The sequence below is a fragment of the Physeter macrocephalus genome, chromosome 5, assembly GCF_002837175.3.
Source record: "Physeter macrocephalus isolate SW-GA chromosome 5, ASM283717v5, whole genome shotgun sequence".
Classification (NCBI taxonomy): Eukaryota; Metazoa; Chordata; class Mammalia; order Artiodactyla; family Physeteridae; genus Physeter; species Physeter macrocephalus.
The window spans coordinates 42,578,967-42,601,677 of NC_041218.1; the positions used below are offsets into that span (position 1 = coordinate 42,578,967).

Below are 22,711 nucleotides of genomic sequence, written 5' to 3' on the forward strand. Positions count from 1 at the left end.
TCCGCACTCCCGGTGCCATCACCACCCCCACGCGCTCAGGCGAGCCTTCTCCCAGCATTGCCCCGCCTCTCACACTCCTGGGCCCCGCATTCCTCCACCTCGCGTCCTGGCCCCGCCCCCGCGCTCTCGGGTTTGGAGCTCCCAGGTCCGGGCCTAGCGCTCGGGCCCCGCCCCCACGTGCCCCGGAGTCCGGGGGAGGAGTTGGCGCTCGGGAGGAGGCGTGGCCGTGGTGCCAGCGGAGGCGCGGGCGTTGCGACCGGGACTTTGGCTTTGACACGGACGGCGAACGGGAGCAGTGTCTCTGCTGCTGGGGTGTGGACGCGGTTCTTGCGGATCCCGCGTTCGAGTCGGGGGCAGGACTTTTTGTCTGGATCAACGCAACTGCGGCAACGCAGCGAGTCCTGGTGCAGCCGCAAGACTTGGTGCAGCTGCAAGACTTGGTGCAGCTGCGGCGTCCGGATTTCACCGCCGCTGCCGCCTCCGCAAAACCCTGCAGCTCCTGCCGATTCTGGGAGAGAGACTCTTGAGAGTTTTTCCAGCAGAAAGAGCTGGGACGCGCAGCCCGAGGCGGCGTGGGAGGGATCCCGCGGCCCGCCCCTGACCCGCACCCGCGTGGGCCCTGGCACTGAAGGCGGCGGGCCAGCGCTGTCCTGGCCTGGGCTCAGGCCTCGGAGCCGCAGGTGGAAGGAGGAAGCCCTGGAGGAGCGGCTGAGAGGTGGGGCGCCGGAACGGCGGCGGGTCTGGTAGGGGGCGATAAACCCCTTCTCCGTGCCCGCACTAGTGAGGACGGAATTTCAGAGTTGCTGGTGGCGCTGAGTGCCGATGGGGGCTACCGAAGCAGGGGGAGATGGCCCCAGTTCTGGGAGAGTTGAGAGAGGCAGGGACGAGAGGTGTAGGCTGATGGGGATAGGTCCCTTTCCAAGAGAAGCGGCTTATAGCTTTTTTGGACCCCAGTGTGATAAAAATTGGACCTCACCAGAAATCCTCATGGACCAGCCCTCTTGTATGTGTGTTTTCAGATGTTCACAGACAGGCATCAGCCCTGGACTCCTGGCTAAGAACTCCAGTTCTAGGTAGGGAGTGCTAATGCAAACTGATTAACTGACTCGATCGATTTGTATGTTTATTAATTTGTTTTCCAGGTGGCCAAGTGAAAGGTGGTTTGGACACGCTGGGCATGGCTATTTAGTGTTTGTCTGTGGTAACCATTTCATGCCCTGAATCCTGCACCTTCCCTTCTGTGCCTGTGAGCTCTCCTGCGCTTCCTCCCTAGCCAGAGAGTTCTTCTGTGGTGGTGAGGCCTTCCTGGCCCCTTGATCCTGGCCGGCCATGGGGAGCACCCTGGGCTGCCACCGCTCCATCCCCCGGGACCCCTCGGACCTGTCCCATAGCCGCAAGTTCAGCGCGGCCTGCAACTTCAGCAACATCCTGGTGAATCAGGAGCGGCTCAATATCAACACGGCCACGGAGGAGGAGCTGATGACCCTGCCTGGGGTGACACGTGCGGTGGCACGCAGCATCGTGGAGTACCGCGAGTACATCGGTGGCTTCAAGAAGGTGGAGGACCTGGCACTGGTCAGTGGCGTGGGTGCCACCAAGCTGGAGCAGGTCAAGTTTGAGATCTGCGTGAGCAGCAAGGGCAGCTCAGCGCAGCACTCTCCCAGCTCCCTGAGGCGGGACCTGCTGGCAGAGCAGCAGCCTCACCACCTGGCCACCGCCGTGCCTCTCACCCCGCGCGTCAACATCAACACAGCCACCCCGGCTCAGCTCATGAGCGTGCGCGGCCTCACGGAGAAGATGGCCGTCAGCATCGTGGACTACCGCCGCGAGCACGGGCCCTTCCGAAGCGTCGAGGACCTGGTGAGGATGGGCGGGGTCAATGCCGCCTTCCTGGACAGGATACGGCACCAGGTGTTTGCCGAGAGGTCCAGGCCCCCGTCCACCCACACCAACGGGGGCCTGACCTTCACCGCCAAGCCTCACCCCAGCCCCACCTCGCTGAGCTTGCAGAGTGAGGACCTGGACCTGCCCCCAGGGGGGCCTACACAGATCATCTCCACTCGGCCTTCGGTGGAGGCCTTCGGAGGCACAAGGGATGGGCGGCCCGTGCTGAGGCTGGCCACCTGGAACTTGCAGGGCTGTTCAGTGGAGAAGGCCAACAACCCTGGGGTGCGAGAGGTGGTGTGCATGACGCTCCTGGAAAACAGGTGAGGACAAGAACCACCAGCGGTGTTGGGTGTGAAGGCAGCTCTTGCGTGGCCTCATTTGTGCATGCAAATGAGTGGATTTTTTGGGGGTAGGGAGAGGGCAAGATTTTTAAATCAGTGTTCTTGAGGCCCCAGCCAGTATCGTGCAGTATTCTGAGTGGCTGAGCTCTTCTTCTGTTCCAGAATTTTCTGAATACAGCTGTCTGGGCTTGAGGTCTGTATCTTGAACGTGGTATATCTGAGATCGGTTCCTAACTTTGGGGTAAGTGGAGATTGTATTGGTGTTACTGCTTTGGAGAATATAGTTTGGCTTACAAGACTTCATGGGGTTCACACCAGATCAGGCACTCAGAGCCTGGGAACTATTGCAGTTTTGCATGTATGAAAGAGCTACTTGGATTTTTTCTTTCTTGGGAGGCAGAGTCACATTTGTTCCACCAAATATGCCTATTTGTGTGCAGAAAATCATCTTAAAGGCCAGGTATTTGCAAACATATGTGCTATGTATATTTACTGAAATGCTGTGAATGAATCACTCTTCATTCTTTTCCCTTATTTAGCCTGAAGTTGGTTTGTAGGCCCACAGTTGCAGCCTCAAATGTATGTAACCTCTCCTGTCCCAGAGTCAAAAAAGTCCAAGCTGAAGTGTGGTGAATATTGGCCAGATTTTCCCATTTGAACCGTAGAAGATGAGAGTTGTAGGATGGGCTCTTATCACTGAGTGTTTACGTTATTCACAACACTGCTTTCTGTAGGAACTTCCGTTAACCCTCCCTAAAACAAAACAATATTATTGTAGCAGTAACTCCCGCTGTTAGTGCAATAGTGTATTATATAACATAATCAACTTTGGGAAGGAAAGAAATGTTTCTAATGGTCCCTTCCAGGGCAGAAACCCTCTGATCCCGGTCTGGAGGGAATTGGCCGTGCCACCCCCCCAAGACACAGTATGTTTAGGGCCACTCGCTGCTTTCTTTTGCACTGAGCTGTTGGTGAGGCTGGTGAGGTGGCAGTTAGTGATATGAAGTGACTTCTGGGCGGGAAATCACAGTGCATTGCGGCAGAGTATCAGGATAAATGAGTGAGGAGAAAACCAGGTCGCAACGTTTCCCTGGCACCGTCCCACTGGCATGCTCCGTCACTGAGGATCGAGGGACCTTGCACCAGCTCAGGGAATGGGACCTGGGGAACCCCTGAGTGCTCTTCCTGCACCGCCATGTCCTCTGTTTTACAGCATAACTCACTCCTTTTGCAAAATCATCTCGTTCACAGGTGAGAACGGGACTCAGCCTAGGAGGTACTTGTCGGGAATGGCTTGGCAGTTGTTCTCTCCATCCGTGGCTGCATGGGTGTATGTATGGGCAAGGAGAAAGGAGGAGGAGGAGGGCTAGCTATTTAATTCCTATCATGAGTTTTCTTAAGGCTTAGTTTGCGGGGTGGAGGAGGATGAATCAGGATCTGAAGTTGCCCCAATAAGAATGATAGACTGAGTAGCCCTTGCCCACTAACTATGACAGAGTTTTCAAGCGTGGTCTCTGGACCAACATCAGCAACTGACTCAGAAATTCTGGGTTTCTGTGTTTTCACGCACCCTCTGGCTGGTTCTGATATGCACTAAGGTTTGAGCCCCGTTGTACTGTGTATTGGCAGTCAGCTATCCCTGTGGGTTGCCCTGTAAAGCGCCTTCCACTGCACTGGCTTTTCTGACAAGGTCTGTGAGTCCAGGCAGAGCTTTCTAGGTACTGTTTTCTTTGGTTGCTCTGGTCATCCTGTTATTCAACCATATGATGTTCTTTCTGGTCAGAGTTTGAAGGATTTATTCAGATTCTAGAACAGATGAATGTAAAGAGTAGAAAATGGGAGAGTGAGCAAGAAACAGCCGACCTCAGAGTGGGCTCCGATCTGCAGGGCAAACCTGGGGCAGCCAGGGGTACACCGAGGAAGAGCGCTTGCTTGTCCAGCGAGGGATTTGTCCTGGTGTCTCTTGTTTGGATTTCCTCGAGGGGTGATGATTTGTTGAAGGTATTTGACTGCTGTCCTCAGGTGAGAGTGCAGGAAGAGCTTACCGAAACCCAGAAGGGTGTAGAAGGGAGCGTCTGGGAGTGACTTTAAATGTGACTTATGTCCCCATCACATTTCTCACACTTGGCCACATCTGTTGTCCTGTGGGTTGGTGGTTCCTTTTGCCTGTTCACGATGTGTTCAGTATTCTGGGTGCTCCAAGCACCTTGTTAGTCTGGTAAACCTGAAGTAATTGGCTTAGGGCTTGACCCCCTGCAGAACTGGAGTGGGTCCATTTGCCTGTGTGACTGTCCTAGGGCACCAAAAGATGCCTGGCTGTGATCACGTGTCTTCAAAACAGCAGTGCACATTCTCCAAGAGCTGTGTTCATCCTGATTCACAAAAATCTCTCGCATTCTAGTTGATCCTTTTATTAGTAAGAGGAAATACATTTAGTTTGAGCAAGAATGGATGCATGTAATTTTTTGGGTGGCTCTTGATTTTCATACATACATATATATATATGTGCGTATATATATATGTGGTACAGGAGTTACCTGACTTCTGGGTGTGCCTTCATATTTTCCAACAGTTTTCACATTCATTTGATTTCTTCAGTAACTCTGGGAAGTAGGTAATGCATGCTTTTGTTAATGAGTCTCCATCTCTGGGTGAGGAAACTAAAACCAAAGAAGTTAAATGACTTACCTCCATCCCAAAACTCATTAGTGACTCAGCTGGGACTAGGACCCAGAACCTTTTGACTTTAGACTCATGCTCTTCACAGGCGTGATGTTTTGTAAGCACTTCACCTTTATCCTGCCTCTTGTTCAGGCATCCCACACTCTGCCTAACCAAGGGCACTTGCCAAATTGTGTACTAGTCCCATTTTCTTACATTAAATCCATTGTAAAGGAAAAAAATGAAACAAAAAAACCCAAAACGAAAACCCTTGGCTCCACCTCTTAATGTGTTAAACTGATGAAATTCCTTAACCTCTCCAAGTCTCAGTTTTTCCATATGTTAAATGTAGCTAATGGGGGGAACAGCCCACAGAAACACAAACGCTTGGGCACTTCTTTTGCAAAGAGAATAGCTGGCTCTTGTTTTCCTTTCTGTGGGTTTGCTTTAGTAGGTGGGGGACTAAAGCATGCCTGGGTGGGACTCTAACGGGATAGTCTGTTCTGGCCCTGAGATGCTGCTGCATTGGTGGACAAATGTGTATGAGTTACAAGAAATCATGTTTTGCACAGGAAGCCTGAGATAGGACAGCAGAAAGCTCGATAATCACACGATCACCAGGAGCCTTCAGGGACGTCACGCTATGGCACAGAACCGACGGGTTTCATCAGATTCCTTTGCCAAATCTCAGTCTTAGGCAGTGTTTTTCCTTGTTTTCAGTATTTATGGAGCAAGACTAAAAAAGGAATGCTTCTGCTAAATAGTCTTGCAAAATTTGGTGGCAGCCCGCCTATGGAATGAAGATTGTTTCCTTTTTTCTCTTCCAGTTTTACTGAGATATAATTGACATACACGACTGTATAAGGTGTACAGCATAATGATTTGACTTACAGACGTCATGCAGTGATGACCACAATAAATGTAGTGAACATCCATCATCTCATATAGATACAAACTCAAAGAAATAGAAAAAAACATGTGTTTTTCCTTGTGATGAGAACTCTTAGGCTTTACTCGCCTAACAACTTTCATATGTAACACACAGCAGTGTTCATTATATTAATCATTTTATACGTTAGGTCCGTAGTACTTACTCATCTTTTAACTGGCAGTTTGTACTTCTTGACCACCTTCCTCCAATTTCTCCTCCCTCTACACCCCGCCTCTGGTAACCACAAATCTGATCTCTTTTTCTAAGAGTTTGTTTGTGGGAAGTATAACTGACCTACAACACTAGGTTGCTTCCTGATATACATCATAGCTATTTGATATTTCTATATATTTCAAAATGATTACCATGATAAGTCTAGTTATGATCTGTCACTATTCAAAGATGCTACATAATTATTGACTATATTCCCCACACTGTACATTTCATACCCATGACTCATTTATTTTGTAATTTGAAGTTTGTACCTGTTAATCTCCCTCACTTATTTCTCTCCCCCTGGCCCCTTCTGGAAAGCATCTGTTTGTTCTCTGTATCTATGATTCTGTTTCTGTTTAGTTATGTTTGTTAATTTGTTTTCTAGACTCCACATATAAGTGATATCATACAGTATTTGTCTTTCTCTGTCTGACTTATTTCACTTAGCATAATATCCTCCAAGTCCATCCATGTTGTTGCAGATGGCAAAATTTCATTCTTTTTTATGGCTGAGTAATATTCCATTCTGTGTGTGTGTGTGTGTGTGTGTGTGTGTGTGTGTGTGTGTGTGTGTAAACAATATCTATATTCATCTATTAATGGGAACTTAGGTTGCTTCCATATCATGGTTATTGTACATAATGCTGCAGTGAACATAGGAGTGCATATATCTTTCCAAATTAGTGTTTTTGTTTTCTTCAGATCTATACCCAGGAGTGAAATTGCTGGATGATATGGTAGTTCTATTTTTCTTTTTTTTGAGGAACGTCCATACTGTTTTCCATAGTGGCTGCACCAATTTACATTTCCCACCAACAGTGCACGGGGGTTCCTTTTTCTCCACATCCTCTCCAGCATTTGTTATTTGTCGCCTTTTTGATGATAGCCATTCTGACAGGTGTGAGGTAGTATCTCATTGTGGTTTTGATTTGCATCTCCCTAATGATTAGTGATGTTGAGAAGCTTGTTTAATTTTAATTTTTTGTTTTTTGCTGAGGAGTTGTTCTATTTTGGAAAGTCCCTTTGGTTTCTGAAAGCATAAGTCCTGTGGGAGCTGACAGATAATCTCCAAAAGAAATAAGGAGGTTTAGCATCCCACTTGTACATTTTCCCCATGGCCTCCGTCAGAAGGGAACATGAGTCTCAAAGTCTTGAGCCTTTTTACGGTCTGAATCTGTTTTCTTGCCTCGTGTTTGTTTGAGATATCAAAGCACAAGGTGAATTAGTGCCTGGCAGCATGCACTCATTGTGAAAAAAGAGATTTTAGTTGATCAGACTTGGTTAGTAGGCTCAATATAGACACAACCCATCTTGTCGTTTGATTCATTCAATGAAAAACACCTATTGAATGGCTGCTGTGTACATGCATATGCTGAATTCTGGAGTTAGACTGGCCCTGTTTTTAAACCAAGTTAAGCAATGTGAATCAGCTTTTATGGCTCAGCCTCAAAACAGTCTGAAAAATCCATACATTTTATCAAAAGTCACTGAGTAGGACTGATACCTGGTTGAATTTTTCCTTTAAGAATAATGGGCTCGGGGCTTCCTTGGTGGTGCAGTAGTTAAGAATCCGCCTACCAATGCAGGGGACATGGGTTCGAGCCCTGGTCCGGGAAGATCCCACATGCCGCGGAACAACCGAGCCCGCACACCACAACTACTGAGCCCGCGTGCTGCAACTTTTGAAGCCCGTGCGCCTAGAACCCATGCTCCACAACAAGAGAAGCCACTGCAATGAGAAGCCTGCGCACCGCAACGAAGAGTAGACGCCGCTCGCTGCAACTAAAGAAAAGACCGCGCAGCAACAAAGACCCAACACAGCCAAAACAATAAAATAAATAAAATAAATAATTTTATTTTTAAAAAAAAAGAATAATGGGCTCATCCTGCGGGACTGAAAGGTAGATGGATGCAGCCAGACATAACATCTGGGGGCAAAGTGCCCAGCAATCCCCTTAAAGTAGAAATTGTGAAATCTATTTTGACAGCTGTGGAAACGGAGGCTCAGAGAGATTAAATGGCAGCCATGTGGCCTTTAGAGATGGAGATGATGTTGGAATCAGGTTTTGAAGCCAGACGTTTGTTTGATTTCAGAGCAGGGAGTGGAGGTGTCTCTTCCCAAATTCCACGTCCCTTGACTGACCCCCGGCCCACCTGCTCTTTCCTCCCTGTCTTGGGTCTGAGGCTGGCCAGGCATCAGGGCTTTGCCTAGACTCTCGGGACTGTGTCAAGCCGCTGGAGGCCTCTGCTCCCTTCCTGTTTTTGTTCCTCGGAAGGACAGGGCTTTTGGCCAGAGGTAGAGCACTCCAGAGGGCGCCAGGGCCCCTCCACCCGGACCCTCAAATGTGAGTCTGTGACCTTGGCTCCACTCCAAGGCGGAGTTCCGGTTTTCTGAGCCAAGGAGATCTGGATGGTTTCCAGAGAGAAAGGTGGTCAGAAATAGGACTGCTGAGGATTAATAAGGGAAGAGAGTGTGAATGAAGGGAAGGCCTGGGGTGGGCAGATGCAGGGTTCATTTCACCAAAGGGAAAGCTGTTACTTTTGTCTTTCCAGAAGGCTGAGCCCATTTGGGATCTGATTTGGTGGGGGTGGGGCGGGGTTGTGGAAAGTATTGATTCTTCCAGGAGATATTCATTCCTTTATTATTTATTCATTCAACAGAAATCTTTTGAGCTCTCACTAAGTACCAGGCTCTCTGTCAGGCTCTGGTAATAAAGTGTAGGACAAGACAAAGCTGGTGCTCTTATAGAGCTTCCATTTTAGGTAAGAAGATGGACAAGTCAGTACACAGATAAATAATTATGGGTAGTGGCGGAGGCTGAGGGTGATGGAGGCTTGCTGAGTAGATGGGGGTCAAGGAAGCCTCAGCTGAAAGCTAAAGAGTCAGCTGAGGAGCCAGGCATGGAAAAACTTGGGGGAAAGAGTGCTTCACCCGAGGAACCAGCAAGTGCAAAGGCCCTGAGAGTGTTTGTTTTGGAGAGAGTGGAGTCCCGGGAGTGGCAGGTGGCTAGGGCTGCAGGGGGAGGCAGGGCCAGGTGGGTGGGCCCTGCAAGGCTTTTACTTTAACAGCGGGACGAGGCCACAGAGGATTAGAAGCAGAGGTGATGAATTAGCTGTTACCAGGTTGTTCTGGCTGCTGGGGGAGCTGCTTGGAGTGGGTCCTGGGAGTTGAGTAGAGAGGCTGATACAGAATAAAGGCTGAAAAGGATGGTGACCGGGGAGCAGGAGAAGTGGGTGGGGATAAGAGGATCTTTAGAGGCAAAAACTGGAAAGACTTGCCTGTGTTTTGGTTATTGTGGGGATTAACTGGGTAGATTCCTAGAAGACAGGCTCAGAGGCATTTAAGAAATCCCAGGGCTGACTCACATGCCTCTGCATTGTGTCGGCATGAGGCAGTTTGCTGACCTCACCCCTCCATCTGCTGTTGCCTCACTCTGGATAGGTGTGGGATCTTGGTCCATAGTGGATGGAGGAAGAGGCCTTGTGGTCCTCTGTGCAGCCCAGGTGTTGGGCTATACCCCGCAGTCCTCCAAGCCTTATAGTTGTCCAGCCTCGAGACGAAGAAAGAGCCCAGAGACAGTGACAGAGACATCAATGGTTTATTGGACTGGGGAATCTTACACAAAGGGTCCTGGATCTACACCCCGCCTTGTTCGGCAGACGGCGGGCAGGACATGGCAGCAGTCTTTGGTACTTGCTGGAGAAGGAGGCTATCGTTTGTAGGGGGGAATTGACGTCCGGTGTGCTCATCAGTTACTAGGGACTAATTAAGCCCTATAATTAAGAGGATTGGGTAGTCATGTGAGTGAAGCAGGGACTACTCGAGCAGGGGATGTACAGAGAACAAGAAAACAGCCATCTTAAATGGCCTAACCACACACCGGGCATCTGACAAGGCCACTTCTGCTGTTTAGTATCACGTACACGTAGAACAAGGACATATATGGGGAGTTTTAGGTAACTGTTTCTATCAAAAGACATTTCCATAAGTTAAATTCAGCACTGATCGAGCACTTACCTGGTAAGGTCAAAGGCACAGGGAGACCCTGCCCTGGCATCAGGGAGGTCACAGTCTTACAAGGAGACACGTTCGCAGGTACTTACCGGGGTGATGAGTGTTTTGAACGAGGAGGTCAAGCTTAATAAGCACAGGGGTCTGGTACCTGTTTGCTTGGCTCTTGCAGGTGGGTGGAGACCTCAGCACAGAGGAAGGATTGGGGGACAGGACCAAGTCAGGTGGTTGGAGAGGAGTTAGTCCGGAGGGGAGGCCGGGGTCTGAGCGGCTAGGGTCTTGTTGGCGGGCAAGTCGGCCGCTCCCATTGCAGCTGCCTGGTGAGGAGGAAGTCAGAGGCAGCTTCCAACACGCAGGGGTCCAGGCTGGCCCACCGCCTGGGCTCGGCTCTGTAATGCTCAGACTGGGAACGTGGCAGGCTCCCACACACGGTGCCTCACAGGAGAGAAGAGCGTTGAGAGGTAGGTGTTATTTTTATTTCAAAATTACCCTACCTTACAAAAGATTTTATCCTGGAGTTCCTTAATAACAATCTCTGCCAGTAACAGATAAAATCATGCATTTCACTAAAATGTGATGTGTTCATCATGGACACCCTGGTCTATGTGTAGTCATGTGCAGCTTAGTGGAAATTCCACACCAGTGAGTCTTATGTGAACACCCAGGATAGGCCACAAAAATGCCCTGCTCTGCTTGTAGTCCTCAACAAATATTTAGGAACCTCAGAAACTTCCTGAGCCTATTCCTGATGACTGTACACAGGCCTGATCTGGACAGCAATCCTTACTTTAGTGTTTTGATTGACAGCTGCCAAACAGCTGGACTCCAGTGGGTAGAAACCCTGGGGAGATGTGCTCAGAGTAAGCGGTTCATTATAAAGAAATTTTTTAATTTTAAATTTATTATTTATTTATTTATTTTTGGCTGCATTGGGTCTTCATTGCTGTGCGTGGCCTTTCTCTAGTTGCGGCGAGCCGGGGGGCTACCTTTCGTTGCGGTGCGCGGGCTTCTCATCGCGGTGGCTTCTCTCGTTGCGGAGCACGGGCTCTAGGCATGCGGGCTTCAGTAGTTGTGGCACGCAGGCTCAGTAGTTGTGGCTTACGGGCTCTAGAGCGCAGGCTCAGTAGTTGTGGCGCACAGGCTTAGTTGCTTTGCAGCATGTGGGATCTTCCCGGGCCAGGGCTCAAACCTGTGTCCCCTGCATTAGCAGGCAGAATCTTAACCACTGCGCCACCGGGGAAGCCCCTAAAGAAGTCTTGAATCCTTGTACTAAACTACTGGGTAAAGAAACGCTGAGTTTTCTTTACTGAGTACAGCTGCCTACCTCTGCTGCTCAGTTGTTTGTTTCCAACAAGCCCTTGTTTCCTGCGAATTCTATTTTGATTCAGCCATTACCTGATTAAGCTGTTAAACTGGGCCTTCAATTGTTTTATCTAGAAGCTGCTGTAAACTCCTGAAATGTGATGCCAAGAGAATGTTGTTCACGTGGCCACATTGAAGGTTGTGTGCATTTTGGGTGTGGTTTTATTGTGTTCTAGGGATCTGAATCTGGTTTGCTCACCCAAAAGCTGGAGGGTGAAGTCACTACTTCGTGTTTCCCAGCTTATGCTAAAAGCATGGTGTCTTTTAAAGTGGGAGGTCTCAGGTGGATTGTTGTTTTTAAAAATACTTACCCAATTCTCTATGAAAAAAAAAAATTCCCCAGAATGTATTTTCATTAAGCAAATTCGGTCTGACTTAAATATTTTTGCAGTCTCTGCTTTCTTAAATGGGGAAAAAGTAAAAATTTTAGTGGCCTCTAAGTACCAGTGATTAGGCTTGGGACTCACCTGCCGGTAGATTTGGGGCTTTGTCCTTCCTTGCTTGGTGAGCAGCCTCTGCAACTGCAGGTCATTGTGTCATATTACTGGTTAGCTCTTTGCAAAGTGGTTCCCAGTTGTTTTTAATTTGAGGACTCATTTTAAACAGTGAAATACTGTGTGTCCCTCCCCCTCCACATATTATATTTTCAGTGATTATATTTTCAGTGTCCATGACCGTGATGGTAGTAGTAGTTGTACCAAGAACAGAAACAATGATAGTTAACACTGATAATTACTGTGGCTGATGGCTTATACACTGGATACCATCATCAGTCCTCTTACAGATAGAGGAGCGATGACTCAGGGAAGCCGAGTAATTTTCCCCAGGGTCACACAGCTTTTAGGTGATGGAGCTTGGATTATAATCCAAGCAATTAGATTCCAAGGCTTGATGATAAAAAGCTACTGTTAGTTCACTAATGCTTTTCCACAAATTTGTATTTTATTCATCACCCCAGCCTTTTTACTGGACTAGGTGCTCCCTTAACCATCTTGGTTTGAGTTCCCTAGTCGTGATCTTTCATAAGTATGTGGATAACAATATCATTTGGTGTGTGTGTGTGTGTGTGTGTGTGTGTGTGTGTGTGTGTGTGTATCCAGTATTTCTTTATTCAAAGTGGAGCGAGGGTATTTGCAAAGCAATCTGAGCGTGGGATACTATATTTTTATGACTTTCCAGTCTTTTTACAATCATCTTGCCCACACCTATTTTGACAGCAGTCTCTTTAAACAATTTGCTTTCATAGAAGCTTGGCTAACATTCATCTTCCTTTTCTTAGAAACAACTTTTTCTGCTCACATTCCTGTTTCGACAGTCTATGTCACATTTAGGAGACCACAGTAATATATACAACTGACAAAAACAAGTCTGGGGACAGACATAGCTGACCCTGGATGAGCATGTGATGCCCCACTCGAGAGGGGAAGTGCACAGCTCATCCGCCAGGAGAACTCAGCGTGCCACGGGTGCCCAGCTCTCAGCATGTTTTACAAAGGGAGTGGGGACAGTCTGGTGGATCCCTTGAGCAGAGGTTGGTTAGGAGAACCTCTGTTGTGTTTTTAAGAACACTACTACCTGGGCTCAAGTTACATTATTTCTGTAGTCTAGAGACAGCATTTGCTGTGGATGTATATTGCAGACCCCTGGCCGTAACTGTGGGGTGTTACTGATGCACTGTTATTTTTTCTAGAAGATTGACTCAAAAATATAACTAGTTATAAGGTCAGGAGTTCATTGACCCAGTTTCTTCCCCCAAATCTCGTGCAACTTTTAGAAATAAAAGAGGTGAAGGAGTAATGAGCTCTTTAAAAAAATTTTGACCTAATACCTGTACTAGTCAGCATTTTCTTCAGTGCCATAGATGGCCCGCTTATGAAACTCATGAATAACTGTGAGCTGGGAGGGATTTAATAAGCAGGTGGACTGGAGTCGATGGTGTATAAAACACCTTTCCAAGTTTGTAACTCTGTACTGTCTTTTTTAGCCGTTCTGAATTTAATGTTCGAGTTCAATTTTTGTTCATGTTAAATTCATGTTCATACATGTGAAACTGTGTGAGAGACTCCTGTCTCAGTACTCACACACTGGGCTCTGTTAAATGCCAGGCAGGACTGTTTAGAGTAGATTTGTGATCTTGAATTGTATTGGTTTTGATGCTTCCAACATTTACAGTAAAAGTGCAAATAGTTGTTAGATATTGTGAGAGTTTCAACTTAGATATTATGAGAGTTTCAGCTTGGAAATAAAAGTTGCTTCTGTCCTTTAGACTTTTGGGTAAATTGAAGAACATCTGAGACTCTAGATGATTGTTCAGAATGTTACTATTTGCAACTATTTATCTAATCTATGAAAATCAGGAATTTCTTGTTATTGACCTACCAAAGCAAGTTATAGAAATAAACTGGGTGATGAGTGAGAGATAAGACTGCAGGATTACCCCTAACCCCTGATTCCAGATACATATCTGTGTTCATCAAAATAACTGTGGTATTTTTATTGATGGATTATATTGATAAAGGCTATATGTTTAAATGTGTGCAGTTCTTCTGAATCACAAAATCCCTTCCAACCCTTAGGCTTTTTCTACAGAGAGGGAAAATGGTCACTATTTCTACCAAATGCCCTTCAACTCAGAGAAGAAAAAGTATTTGTTTTTACAGGTAAGATTGTATTAGTTTGCTAGGGCTGTCAGAGCATAGACTGGGTGACTTAAACAAAAGATATTTATTTTCTCACAGTTCTGGAGCCTGGAAGTGTAAGATCATGGTGTCGACAGGGTTGGTTTCTTCTGAGGCCTCTCTCCTTGCCTTGTAGATAGCCGTCATCTCCCTGTGTCTTCACATGGTCTTGCCTCGGTACCTGTCTGTGTCCAAATTTCCTCTTCTCATGGGACATCGTCTTATTGGATTGGGGCTACTCTGATGGCATCCAAATACAGTCACATACTAGAGTACTGGGGGTTAGGACTTCAACATATTGGTTTTGGGGGACACGATTCAGCCCATAACAAGATGGTGTAAGAAAAATCGCCCAGGGACTTCCTTTTTGGCTTTTTGTGAGGAGCAGTGATTTTTTGATTTCTTGGTTTTTCCTGGGGCAGTGATGATTTCAAGTACTTGCTTAACAGTTTAAATGCTGGAGAAAGCTGCGTGAGAGTTCCTGGAGTGACAGTCTGCTGGACAAGAGGAACGGCCTTCTGGCCGGGCCACGGCAAGTACACACCAGCAGTTAGGGACTGGGATTTGTTTCCCTTGAACTTCTCTCCTTCCAGCTTGCCAGTCCTTGGTTTTCTCCTGAAATGCCAGCAGTGACCTGAAACCTCCTACCCGCCCCCCGCCAAGGCAGCGGCTCCACTTTGCCAAGTTCTCTGCTTGCCCTTGGCTACAAGTAATGGTGACACATGAGTCTGTCTGCCCTTTAGAATTGTAGTGCCCTTTAGCATTGCCATGGAAAGGTGTGATTCAGAGGGACCACTGTGAAAGCTACTCAACTTCGACTGTCCCTGACTTATTGTTAAGCACCACAGCTACGGGCTCCCCTATTGGCCTGCGTTTCCCCTCCCATAACAGGCATTCTGTTGTCATTGCCTGTGTGATGCCCTCTGTACTCCCAGACTGTACATACAGCCTAGTTTCAGCACCCTAACACTACACTCAGGAATTTGTGGAAAGGAGAAACGACCCCTGACATCTATTGACTATTTACTTTGCCCCATGTGCTGTTGCTCAGCCTTTTATATTCATTAACTAACTTAATGTTTGCACCATCCCAGTGAGGCTGGCAAAGTATTCCCACCTTACGCATAAGGAAACTTAAATAATTTAAGTAAACTTGTCCAAGTCACATGGTTGGTGAGTGTAGAGCAGAAGTTCAAAGCTGGGCAGAATTACTCAGAGCCCAAACACTTTTATATTCAGAGGCAGAGAATCCATAAACCTGGAGATGGAACCAGGAGGTTAAGGAAGGGGACAGTTCTTTCCTAGTCTTTTATATCTAGAAAGTGTGAGAGACAATTTTAAAAGGGAGGTGCTCCCTGGCACAGGGCCCAGCTGGTGCTTGAGGAAGTCATCCAATTCTATCATCCAGTGAGGTCAGGAATGCAGGGCTTTGGGGACACAGGATTTTTTAAAAAGTGAGATATAATTTCCATACCACATAGTTCACCCCTTTAAAATGTACAATTCAGCGGTTTTTAGTGTATTCACAAAGCTGCACAACCCTCACCACTCTTCCAGAACATTTTCATCACCCACAAGGATACTCCATACCCATTAGTAGTCACTGCCCTCCTCCCAGCCCCAGGCAACCACTGATCTATTTTCTGTCTCTGTGGATTTGCCTGTCCTGGACATTTCCTATAAATGAAATTATGTAATATATGGCATTTTGTGTCTGGCTTTTTTTACTTAGGTTCATCCATGTTGTAGCACGTATATTTCTTTTTTATGGCTGAATAATATTCCATTATATGGATATACCTCACTGATGGACATTTGGGTTATTTTTACTTTTTGGCTATTGTGAATAATGCTGCTATGAACTTTCATGTACAAGTTTTTGTATGACATACCTTTTCATATCACTTGGGTGTATACCTAAGAGTGGAGTTGCTGAGTCATATGGTAATTCTATGTTTAACACTTTGAGGAACTGCCAGATTGTTTTCCAGAATGGCTGCACCGTTTTACATTCCCACCAGTGATATATGAGGGCTCCTATTTTCTGCACATCCTCTCCAACGCTTGTTGTCGTTTCTTTTTTTATTTTAGCCATACTAACGGGCATGAAGTGGTATCTCATTAGGGGTTTTAGTTGCATTTCCCTAATGACTATTAGTGATACTGGGCGTCTTCTCAGGTGTTTACTGGCCATTTGTATGTCTTCTTTGGAGAACTGTCTGCATAGCGCTGGGTGGCCTGTTCTCACACCTGTTTCCAAGCTGATAAAGTATATCTTTGTGCTGACTTCCTTTTCACTCCATATTCCTCTCTTCCTTGCCCCTTAGTCACAGGATCATTATACCAGAGACTAACCTAGAATAATTGTTTTCTAATAGGAAAAAATGCCTGCCATCCTACAGAAACAAACCCCCCATCTGGAAAGGAACCTGCAGAATTCCATTTGGTGTGCTTCATTACATATTCTGGCTGGAGCAGTCTGGCTGCACTGGACTTGTAACACTGTCCTTGAGAAGCACTTGGTGTCCTTTGATTTTCACATTTAAATTATGTGTTTTGGATGGAACTTCAGCACTTTTTTACTTTTTTCCAAAGTCAAAATGTAACGTTATCCTATGCCAGGATTTGCAATGAGAGGTAATTTGGAGGTAGTTCGTGACAATATCTGCAAATTCCAGAACCCTGGGCCAGGAAAGAACCTCCCACAGGACTCTGCCTAAGTCACCCCAGACAGATGAACTGTGTATAATGTTTATTTCCTTATTCTTTTGAACCCAGCTGTAGAGCGTTGAATCGTTAGACTTTAAGTTTATGGCACTCTCTCATCCATCAGTGCTAGGCTCCACTTCTGTTTGGTTTTATTTAAAAATTGTCTTCTTCATCCCCCTCCCATAGATTCCCAGTGCACAGTGTTAAATATATGTCCTTAGACATATCTTTGAAAAATATAATGGTTTCATCTACAAAAAACCTTGTGTTTTTATGGTTTCCAGCTAGTTCTTTGCTCCTGACTGCTGCTTAGTCATTGGCCATGTGCAAGGGTAGGCCAGTGTCCATCCCCAGGTGATGGCGAACGAGGCTGCCTCAGGCCTCCTGCTACCAGTGAGGCCACCATGTCCTTCACATACTTTTCTAGCCATTTGGATTTCTCCTCTGGGGGACACCTTTTCTCAGCTTTTGCCCATTTTGTAAAATTTAAAGTTCCTTTTTTTTTTTTTTTTTTTTCCCAGTTGTTTTGAAATGTTCATGCACATTCTAGATGCCAATCCCCTTTTTGGTCTCAGAGATTGCAGAGCTCTTCTCCCACTTTATCACCCTCTGTTAACTTTGTGGTGCCCTGCACACAACAGAAATTCTTAATTTTGCTGTGGTTAAATCTATCAATTCCCTTTTGGATGCTGTTGAACAAATCCATCTCACCCCAAGTTCATTCTTACATTTTCCTCTTAGCTTCTTAGTTGCATAGTTTTATCTTTTGCATTTAAGTTTTCACTCTATCTGGAGTCTACCTTTGAGTAGGTATGAGGTCGGGATCCAGTTTTCTTTTTTTCAATTTTTCTAGTCCCGTCCACAGACAACTTGTTCCTTCCCCACTGATTTGTATGCGCACTTTATCATCCTTTATCATATGTGCATGGCAAATTTAATGTGTGTCAACTCATGCGTTCCGGTGCTGTAACCACACTGTTGTTAATACCATGGCATCTGGTCAGGTAACTCTCCTTCCTTGTTTTTCTGCTTAAAAATTCCCTAACCTGAGAGAAGGGGAGTGGCTGCCTCGACTCCGGCTTCCCCGGGGCGGTGGGTGCCTGCCCTTGACTGCAGGTGGCTGTGAGGTGAGCGCCCGGCCACTGGGCCTGGTGCAGGTGGGTGACGCCGTGGAGACCGCCTTCCCTGGGTCGGGGCCAAGGCCCTGAGGTGTGGCCGGGGCCTTCGTGGGAGGAGACAGTGCCCGGTGCCTGATCCCCATCTGGAATGGACGGGTGGATGTGGTGTGTGGGTGGATGGGTGCCCTGGGAAGGGTGAGAGCGTCTGCCGGGCTGACCCCCCGGGTCAGGCTCTGATTTGAGGGGCGGTGAAGAGCGCTCACTTTTTGTGCCGGCTCCTATTGGTTTCTCCGCCGGTTGGGGCTTCAGCCCTCTTCCGCCGCCGCACAGGCGGGGCCGGGGTGGGGTCTGTCTCGTCCGCCCTCATCCTGCGCAGCGGCTAGTGGCAGGCGCTCCACAACAGGAAGGAGAACATGGGGAGCGGAGCGGGGCGGGGTCTGGAAAGAGCTTTGGAGCCAACTCTGCCAAGGTTCCAAACGTGGCCCCGCCCGTTATTAGCCTGGTGGCCTGGGACAAGCTGCTTAACCAACATTGAACTTTGGCTGCCTCATTTGATAGGGGCTGTCATACTGCAACCTTGCTGGTCAGTCGAGAAGGTCAGAGGTCTATAGAGCACCTAGCACTGGGCTGCACGTGGTAGGTGCTCAGTACGTAGGAGTTGTCATCTGGGTGTTACCTGACAAGAAAGTTCTCCAGTTCATTAAGCATGTCCTGTGCCAGGCTGTGCCAGGTATTGGATGTCCAGAGATGAATGACGTAGCTCCGCCCTTGACAAGCTCACAGTTCAGGGTGAGATAGTAGTAGGTAGGTAGGTAGACAATAGCTAACCCTGAAGCTAAGATCAAGGGTGTAAACTCAAGCTGTGGAGGATGCATCCCTTAGCCCAGGCTAGAGGTCCAAGGGAGGCTTTCTAGGAGAGAAGAAGCCTGAACTGAATCTTGGAAGGTGAATGAAGTTAGCTGAGGGAATAAAAGGCAGAAGGGCATTCCAGGTTGAGTGACTGGCAAGAGCAAAGCATGGAGACAGGGAGCACAGTGAATGCTGGGAAAAAAAAGTCTCTAACCAGACACGTTTTACAATCAGTTTGAGTTTCTCAAATATCCTGTTGGAATTTTGATTGGAAATGCATTGACTTTATACATGAAGTTTGAGACAATTTGACATCATTGAAATGATAAGTCACCTTTTCCTGGAAAATCTACTTTTCTTCATTTATTTGTGCCTTTTGGAACTTTTAATAAAGCTTAACTTATTTTTCCATGAAGGTCTTGTGCATTCTCTGTTAGCTTAGATTTTAGATACTTTGATTCCCTGTTTTTAAAATCCCCAGAGAATAAAGTTCCAAAGTTTTGCACTGTTACTCATTCCAGTATTTAACTGTTCTTATTACCATGATACTCTTCCTTCACTTACTGTACATCCCTTATTTGTAGTTTAGGCCCATTTTTCTAAGTCTTTCCTAGTAGAAGTGAAAACCAGCCAGTCAGAACCTCTCTGAGGCTCTCTCTGTATGTTTGGAGACCTCAGTTCAATCTCCTTCCACCTTATATTCTCACCCTGAATAATTTTAGTTCATTTTGCCTTTCTCCACGATTCATATTTTTCGAGCATAAATCAATTCTTCTTTTTAAATCTCAGATTGCCCTTCTTGTATGAGTAGGTATACAAATATGAGCAGGCCCGGTGGAAGAACCAAAACATGGCTGCTGGCTTTAAACAAAAAAAAAACTAAAAAAAAAAAAAAAAAAAGTAGTGACCATAAGTTATAAATGTTTAAATTTAAAATTAATTTTCTTTGTTCAGGGCAACCCTAGCAGTGAGTCAGACTTTATTTTATGTCAAATTTGAGATCAAAGAACTTGGAATTATCTATTATAGTTCAAACATCATTTATTGAGTCCCATTTTTGCAAATCTTTTTTGCTTCTCACGTGTCCATGGATTCCTGTTTGACCACAGACATATGTCTGTACATGCCTCCACCTACAGAGTGTCTGGGTATGTGTGAGTTATAAATATACCCATCTTTTAAAATAGATCTTTATCTTTACTGTTAATTGCTTCTTTGCTTCTTCCACTTTCTCAGTGAGTAAGTCGAGTTGGGAAGACCTGTATGCAGTTGGCTGTACGCTGCCTTCTAACTAATTATTTGCAGGCCCTCCTCCTTGGTTAGTTTCAGCCAAGCCCAGTGGTACTGGCATCTGATTTCACCTAAAAGCAACCCAGGTGAAAATTAGAAGTTTCTTTTTCTTTAACCAGGTTTCCAAGTGGCCTGGTGGCTGCTCCCATGTCCTTGGTCTTTTGCATAGTGCTAGGCCAAACAATGAAGTTTGTTTTTTGGCATCCAAGTAGGGACCTTTAGTTTTGATATGAAACATTTAAAACATACAAAAAATATAAACAGTACTTGGGCCCTTTTCCCCCTCTTGTCAATGCATTTTACTTTCTGAGGACCCAGAGCCCTTATATTCCCACTGTCATTCTTTTAGGTCCCTCCCACTTTACCCCTTCTGTGCTTAGAAAATTTCTGTCCTTATAAGACTTGATGGGCAGCAGAGTCCACCACCCACTGGGGAAGCTGGAAATGCAAAGGCTCACTTTCCCAGCATCCTTTGCAGCTAGGGCCTGGGCTCTGCAGGTCAGTGTGTCCGTTCTAATCTCTGAGTTGGGAGCCACTGGCACTAACAACTCAGGAACTATGAAGAGTTCACTCTGAATTTATAAAAATGTCAAGTCTCTATGTTGTACACCTGAAACTAATATGATGTTGTAAATCAACTATACTTCAGTTAAAAAAAAAGAAATATTTAAATACATCCACCCAAACTTCAATTTATAGGGACTTTATAAAAAGAAGCAGAGGAAAAGAAAAAAGCTGTTACAATTAAAAAAAAAAAAAAAAAACAACTCACTGTGGCCATAGGGACAGTTTGCACAGGATTGTGTGAGAGAGAGAGTATGGCCGGTGACAGGGAGCGATGTCCAGGGCTGCTTACTGTTAGCTGCACAGGCTGCTACATCAAGGATTTGGCATTGAGACAGTGGGGTCCTTTCTACCATAGTTCTGGGTCATGTTTGCCTCTTGTTCCTGATCGTCCAACCCTAGCTCCTTAATATCCTTTTAATGCAATACTTCTCTGCTTAAATCAGCCAGTGTTGGTTTCTGTTTCTTGCAACTAAGAATCTTAACTGGGGGCTTCCCTGGTGGCGCAGTGGTTAAGAATATGCCTGCCAATGCAGGGAACACGGGTTCGAGCCCTGGTCCAGGAAGATCCCACATGCCACGGAGCAACTAAGCCCGTGCGCCACAACTACTGAGCCTGCTCTCTACAGCCCACGAGCCACAACTCCTGAGCCTGCGAGCCACAACTACTGAGCCGCATGACACAACTACTGAAGCCCGCGCGCCTAGAGCCTGTGCTCCGCAACAAGAGAAGCCACCGCAATGAGAAGCCCGTGCACTGCAGCGAAGAGCAGCCCCCGCTCACCACAACTAGAGAAAAAGCACGCGCACAGCAAGGAAGACCCAACACAGCCAAAAATAAATAAATAAAATAAAATAATAAAATAAACAAATTTTTTAAAAAAGAATCTTAACTGATACACTCTGATATATAGCCCCTGGACCAGTGGTTTTAAAACTCTGTTTAGCCAAGGAAACATTTTTTTTTTTTTTTTTTTTTTTTTTTTTTTTGCGGTACGTGGGCCTCTCACTGTTGTGGCCTCTCCTGTTGCGGAGCACAAGTTCCGGACACGCAGGCTCAGCGGCCATGGCTCACGGGCCCAGCCGCTCCACGGCATGTGGGATCCTCCCAGACCGGGGCACGAAACCATGTCCCCTGCATCGACAGGCGGACTCCCAACCACTGCGCCACCAGGGAAGCCCAACATTTTTTTAAATGCAGTCTCATCTGGAAGTACAACACATAAACCCCGTAAGAGGGGGTCTGCTCTGGGTTAGGGGCCCAGAAGGGGCCTGCACCACACAAAGCCCAGTTGAAACCCACCTGTCCTGGACATTTCCTGATCCAGGATCAGTCACTGCCTCCCTGGCCTTGTGACAGGCCGTTCTCTGCCAGGCGGCCGCTGGACAAATGGAGGGTGGCATTTGCTACTGGTTCTTCATGGTTTGTATTTTCAGGGCTCTTCATGTGCTGCCCGTTCCAAGACCCTGGCCTTCTCTTTGCCTTCTGATCGCTCTTACCAGCTGAATGGTTAATATACCTGGCTCATGTCTGGACCCAGCACAAGTGTGGACACCTGGATCAAAGGACATTTATTACATGTCTCTCTTAAGAGTCCTCTTCAAAACACAAATCCATTTTTAAGATTAAAAAAAACTTAACAGTTGACTAGTCAGTAAGGGCTGAAATTCGCCCTCACATGTCAAGAAGGATGTGTTTTAGAGCAGGGTCTCTCAACCTTGGCAATTTTGAATTTAAAAATTTTTTTCATTTTGAGGTTTTCATAGATTCACATTCTATTGACACTTTGAGCCAGGTAATTCTTGGTTGTGAGGGCTGGCCTGTAGCATGTTTATCGACATCCCTGGCCTCTACTCGCTAGATGCCAGGAGCACCCCCTGCCCCAGGTATGACAACCAAAACTGTCTCCAGATGAGTGTCCCCTGGGAAGCAAACTCATCCCCGGTTAAGAGTCACTGCTCTCGGGCTTCCCTGGTGGCGCAGTGGTTGAGAGTCTGCCTGCTGATGCAGGGGACACGGGTTCGTGCCCCGGTCCGGGAGGATCCCACATGCCGCGGAGCGGCTGGGCCCATGAGCCATGGCCGCTGGGCCT

The 22,711-nt window shown here is 46.7% G+C and overlaps 1 protein-coding gene across 14 annotated transcripts in view; it reads left to right on the top strand.

Moving 5' to 3' along the window:
• The first annotated feature begins 614 nt into the window (after positions 1-614).
• The window catches only part of EEPD1 (endonuclease/exonuclease/phosphatase family domain containing 1), a 78,560-nt gene continuing 56,463 nt past the window's right edge, over positions 615-22,711 (top strand). For 5 of the 14 annotated variants that reach the window (XM_028489893.2, XM_028489899.2, XM_028489895.2 and 2 more), the window contains exons 1-2: positions 615-715; positions 1,143-2,207. In XM_028489893.2, coding sequence (XP_028345694.2) covers positions 1,330-2,207 — 878 coding nt within the window. In that variant the 5' untranslated portion in view covers positions 615-715; positions 1,143-1,329. The other 9 variants (XR_008617357.1, XR_003679792.2, XR_003679794.2 and 6 more) reach the window with 9 other exon arrangements.